General features: G+C 49.9%; 1 protein-coding gene across 1 annotated transcript in view; it reads right to left on the bottom strand.

The window, feature by feature from the left end:
* Positions 1-4,876: 4,876 nt before the first annotated feature.
* The window catches only part of NOL6 (nucleolar protein 6), a 30,551-nt gene continuing 29,427 nt past the window's right edge, over positions 4,877-6,000 (bottom strand). The window contains exon 26 of the mRNA XM_050913641.1: positions 4,877-5,251. Coding sequence (XP_050769598.1) covers positions 5,102-5,251 — 150 coding nt within the window. The 3' untranslated portion in view covers positions 4,877-5,101. The remainder of the gene's footprint in view (positions 5,252-6,000) is intronic.

Here is a 6,000-nt window from a genome sequence, read left to right as displayed (position 1 = left end):
GATGCTCAGCAGGAAAGTGGAGTAATGGGGAGATCCTTAATGCATCCCTGGTCCGTTCCTCTGCAAGAGCATACCATGGATTCACCAGCCACGCAGCACCTCCCCACCTTGCTCATGGCCAATGCTTATTTTTCTCCTAGTGGCTGCTGAGCCTTTAGCACTCGGGTTTGGTGCAAAGACTTCACGGCACCAGAAGCTGCATTTTTGCACCAGCCAAGACTCATACTGTTTAAGCAATTTGCAGTTTCTCCTGCTCCTCCAGCACAGCCCTGGGATGCCAGTGACCAGCATCTTTTCCCCAGCCCCAGCCTCTTTACAGACCACATTTTTTCCCATTTTTCAATTCCCCCCCGACCTTTTGATTTTCCCTTCCCTGCATGCACCCTGCACTTGCTAAGTGTTGCCCTCACCCCTTGAGCACCATCACTCTGCCTTCCCGAGGAGACCACATACACGAAAAGCTGCCGCCCGCCAGAGCCACTTCGCTACTGGCGCTTCCAGAAAGCTGCTGCCTCGGCGAGGAAAAATCACTTCAGGTCCGGAGTGTTTTCCTGATAACAGAAACCCTGGCAAACAAGCCAGCCCTCAGCCAAGCAGCATGGCTGCTGTGGGAACAGCAAACTAGCGGAGGATATTCCCTTTCTGTGCCAAAAAACAGGCAATTGCTCCCTCCCCAGCCAGCCATGGAAATTTAGCCTAAAGGTTTTCAAAAATGACCAGTGACTGTGGGTGCCTGAGCAAAATGCTCCCTACAAGTGCCTTTATGTCCAGGAGACACGTGCTTCTTGCCTTCAGGGGACCAGCCTGAAGTCAGACAGCCACGGAGACCCCAAACTGCCTCTGAAAAGATCTCGGCGGCCCTGATGAGCAAGGGCTGAACAGTTCACCAGCAGGCAGGAAAACCCCACAGCACTCAACCTGCTCTGATCATCCCATCATCCCAGCTGCGTTTTCATCAACCTGTTTCCCCAGCTTCCTTTCATAAATCTTGGGACTGCCACTCAAAGCTATCAAGGGCGCCTGGCAAGCAGGGGTCTGGTGCCAGAAGAAAGGCTCCATCCCCTTCTCACCTGAGCCATCATCACCCCCTTCTCCTGAGCCAGCACCAGCTGCCTCCCAACTGCTTTTTCACAGAGCATCCTTGCAAAGCATGAGCTGATCCTTTTAGGAGAAAGCTGTCCAAAGGGTGGCTCAGGTAAAGGCCCAGGAGGACACACTAAGCTTTTAGAAAGGTCTGCTAGAAAGCAGATACCGCCGAGCCCTGTCTTGGCTGACCCCATCCATCCACTAAGCATACCAACATCCCTGCAGTCCAGCCTTGCATTTGGAAACACCTCCCCATTTGTGCTTGCCCCCCGTGCATGGAAGGCTCGCCGTAAAGACCTTCAAAGGAGCTTCAAAGGTAGCTTTGCAAAATCAACAGAGTAGCAGTGGTAACACATCAAAGCCCATTGCTATTGCCTCAGCTGTGGCGCTTCCCTCCCCTTCCCCTCATCCTGCCTCTTGTGACATACCAAGGCATGGGCTTTCCAGGGCGGCTGTGTGTTCGTACAGCTCTTGTTTATGGCTGGGACCACAGCTAAGCAAACACCTGCAAGTGAGTGCCCACTCACTGCTCTGAAAGTGGAAACCCAGCACGGGTTGTCAAACAAGAGTGCTCTGAACAACTCAGGCCCTACCCCAGCTTTCACAATAGAAATTAGTCACAGAGCTCCGACAAGAGTAGTACATCGGGCAACAGGAGATAAAGTTTGCAACGGAGACCTCACTTGTCCCCTCTTAAGTACCTAAGACACCCCTTTCCTTTGGATCCTGCCTTTCCAGACCACTTAGAGTCACAGGGACCCTCTGCTCCTGAGGCAGAGGTGCTTTGCATTTTGCTTTAGATACCAACTGTTGCTCAAGAAGTCAGAGAGCACCAACACCCACTCCCTAAGAGCATCTCCAGGCTTTCCAGCTAAATTTCAAGGTGGTTTTGTCCACCCACATTGGCCACAGGGCTCTGACTTTAGCAGATAATAAAACACAACCCAGAACATTTGCAATGTTTGACTGTACAAACAAGGGCTCCAGAATGGCTCAAAGGTGCCTTTAAATATTTGCATACTGGGGGATTTGGGGCATTGAGGAGTTACTCTTCCTCTGAAAGAGGAGGCAGGAGCCCGTGGATCAACCAAGGCTTTGGCAACATGAGGAGCACTGTGAGCACAGCTGGGATAACGTGTTACTTGGGTAACTTTTGCTGACACAGATGTGTCCCCTCCAGGTGATGTAAGTTGGGTTAGCAGCGGTCAGTTTTGCCAGTCTTAAGTGCATTTATTTCAAGGCCTTTGCTGAGATACCAGTATCTGTCACCAAAATGGACCATCATCAGCAAACATCTGCAGCACAGGCCTGACCTAGGCTCACATCTGGCTGCTGAGCACAGTGGCGTTACATTGTGAAACACTAGCAGGTTGGTACTTGTATGAGGGTTTGGTTACGAGTGAGTTCATTTATCATCAGTTACCTTGGCATTGTTATTTTTGCAGAAGGCTAGCCTGTACACTGCCTGACCCTTTGCTGCGAGCTGCAAATGGCAGTGTTTTACCCAAGGATGGAGGAGCAGAGAGGAGATCCAATATACAGTAGATCGAAGCTACGCATAGTTTTATGTCTTTTTAAAGGCAAAAAGGAAAAGGAGCAGCAATACAATACCTGACAGCATAACAGAAGCAGATAAAAACAAAGGTGCCGCAGGGGTACCGCTACAGGGTCTGTACTTCGCATACTTCACAAGCTGTCCCGCCATGGGAGCTGGGCTGGGCAGGACAGAGCAGGGGGGGACTACGGCACTGCTCAGCAGCAAAAGCAGAGACCGTCTCTCCGTAAATATTGCCAGGCAGGGAATAAGCCAGTGAGGGGCCGCATCCCGTGACAGCCCTGGGGAAGGGGGAGCAGAACCTTCCCATCCACCTGGTATGGCAGGGGGCTGGAGGAGCTCTGCTCCCCTGCGAGCTAACAGGGGCTTCGGCACACGCCTCTGCCCTAGGGAAAAGCATGGATATACGCAGCAAGGAGAGTGCCCCAGCCCAAAACCATTTACATCCACAACACAGAGCAAGGGGAAAAGCGAGGGCAGGATGGGGCATGGAGGGAACAGACAGGCAGAGCTCTGGCACAAGCAACTTGGTGCGGCAACTCGAGCATTGTCCAACAGTTGTGTTGGCAAATTTACAGGATCCCAATGTCAAACTGCACATTCGGAGTGAAGGCAGATAGGCACAAAAAGCAGGAACAATCTAACTACCAAGGAAAATTACAGCCATCGCTGAAGGCAGATTGGGCGATTCCAACATCTAGAGGATGATAGAACAAAGACAAGCTTAAAAATTAATCCCTAATCAACTGCTTCTAAAACCTGTTGAAATCACTGCCTGCATCTTGTTTGCTAATGGACCTGTCAGCAGCTTCTTAGGCTGCAGGGGTCATGGTAGCAACAGAAAGTGCTGCTTTGTTCTCAGGTTTGACACCTGTTTTGCCCACTAAGTGCTTTTGATGTTTTCAGTTTAGGTGTACTCAAAAAGCCCTTGCAAGCAAAGGATGGGCAAAGGATTTCACCTACAGCCTCCCTCAGCCACCAGCACAGGGAAGAGAGAAAGACGTTTTTTGTGATTTTAATATAGCAGATATATCCCAAAACCAGGGATGCTGCACACATGTATCTATCCTGTAGGACACACTGTGCCTCCAAACACTGGATCAATGGGCACTAGGTAGACAGCATCAGCCCAGTGCCACATCTCTGCCACAGCCCGCTTTCAAATGCTTCAGAGAAAACATTTGAAAAACAAGTTGTGAATCTCCTCCACAAAGCCTTGGACCCACTTCCAACAGCTGGAGAGGCCAGTAGGTCTTGAAGCAACAGATTCAACATCCCATCCAAACTGCTCCTTACCAAGCAACAACTGTCCACAGTTATCAAACTGCCTGAACATCCACTTGCCTTTCCAAGCCTGATCTGTGTTTGGTTTCTGCAAAATCTGCTGTCACGAAGTCTGTTTTCTTTACTCCACCTGTGATTCACCCGTGCTTTGCTGTTGGAGTATGCGTGCTGCCTCCATCAGAAGAGGGGATGGGACTAATGCATTCACTCCCTCTTATTTCTCTCTCTTTCCCCATCAGGAGTCCCCACGATCATTTCACACGAGAGGAATAATCCAACACCCCTGCTCAGAGTAGGGTCACCTAGAGCAAGTTGCCCAGGACCATGTCCAGCTGGGTTTTGAGTATCTCCAAGGATGGAGACTCTACCACCTGCTTGGGCAACCTGTGCCAGTGTTCAATCACCCTCATGGTAAAAGGAGTGTTTTAAGTAGAATTTCCTGCATTTCAACTTATGCCTCTCATCCCATCATTGGGCATCACTCAGAAGAGCCTGGCTCCATCTTCTCTATTCCACCATCAGGTATTTAAACACATTGGTAAGATCCCCTGGGCCGCCTTCTCTCCAGGCTGAACAAGCCCAGCTCTTGCACCCTCTCCTCATACAACAGAGGCTTCAACCCCTTTATTATCTTCGTTGCCCTTCACTGGACATACTCCAGTGTGTTCATGCCTCTCTTTTACTGGGGAGCCCAGCATCGGACACAGCATGCCAGATGTGTCTCACTGGGGCTGAGTAGAGGGGAGTAACCTGGTCATTTCTGAATGGCTCAGCGTTTCTTTGGTTTTGCTAACCACTGGAATAACAGCAACTGCTATGAACTCTCTACTGAACTAGGAAACTGCCTTCCCAATGCACACCTCAGCCAGAATTTTCAGGCCTTGACGTTTTCACGTGAACACAGCTTTGTTTCCTACAATGAACAGGAACACTTTCAAAAACTTTATCCCATCTTTATATTTTCTTCAAAATAAAAAGGCATTTGTATTCTTGAAAACGATAACAGGTCCCATCACTTTTCTGAATAAGGCATAGAAAGATAAATAGAGTAAAACACACAGTTCTGGGATTTAAAAAGCCAAAAGCCTTTCCTAGGACTGATTTGTAAAAATGAACAGTCCCCAGAGTGAACAAACTCTGCTTCAGGACAGGCCCCTCTGACACCCCTCAGTGGCCTCAGATAGTCCATTTCTCTGTACGAGCTTCCACACTTTTGACCAGGCCTTGTCCCAAAACCTCGAAGTCCTCCAGAATTGCCTCCACGTTGGGAACGCAGACCAGCTCGTTGTTCAGAGTTGTCACCATCCTTCCCTTCATGCTGGAGACCTGCAGAACACACAAACATTGTGCAAATGGGAGCACCCGCTCAGAGCTGCTTCGCAACCTCTGCAAGCCCCAAATAAGAGAAGTAAATTGCTCTCCTGCCTTGTCACATCCAACCCCTGCCACACCACTACACCCAATTTTCTAAGCTTCACTTCTCAATACCAGCAGTGGTCATTATTAGAGCTAATAAAGTACAAGAGGGGCCCTTCCAGCCCCTTTTAGGGTCTACCCTGGAGCCACAGTCCAAAGACCGCAAGGGAGGGACAGAAGTAATGGCCAGGGAGTGCGCAGGTGCATGGTGGAGTCTGTGTAAGCAGAGCAGATGGGGTATGCAAAAGGGACCACACCGTAATGCTGAGTAAGAGCTGCCTGGGCTCTGCTCCGCTCTTTGGTGGGTGTCAAGACCTCGAGTGGGAAGAGAACCTTGGCTCCACCAGAGGAAAAAAAAAACCCTCATGTTTAAGCAAGCCACACTGAGCTCAGATGCAAGCATCTACTCCTCTCATTTCACCACTGCGAATAACTGGGTTTCACCACTGCAGCTAGGCTGAATGGCCAATGCCCTCTGGCCATGAAGAGAGGGGAGAGAAATCACCCAGAGACTGACAGCAGAAAAGCCTGAGCTGCCAACTCTGAGCCATGAGTCACTGGTTTCTTTGCGTCTTTCCTTCATAGAAAGCAGCATGAGTCACTCCAGCGTGCCTCACACCTAGCTTAACCACCCTCTAGAGTTTGCCAACCCACACAGT

The sequence above is a fragment of the Gymnogyps californianus genome, chromosome Z (genome assembly GCF_018139145.2).
Source record: "Gymnogyps californianus isolate 813 chromosome Z, ASM1813914v2, whole genome shotgun sequence".
In the NCBI taxonomy this organism is placed as follows: domain Eukaryota; kingdom Metazoa; phylum Chordata; class Aves; order Accipitriformes; family Cathartidae; genus Gymnogyps; species Gymnogyps californianus.
This window is presented reverse-complemented; position numbering and strand designations above follow the sequence as displayed.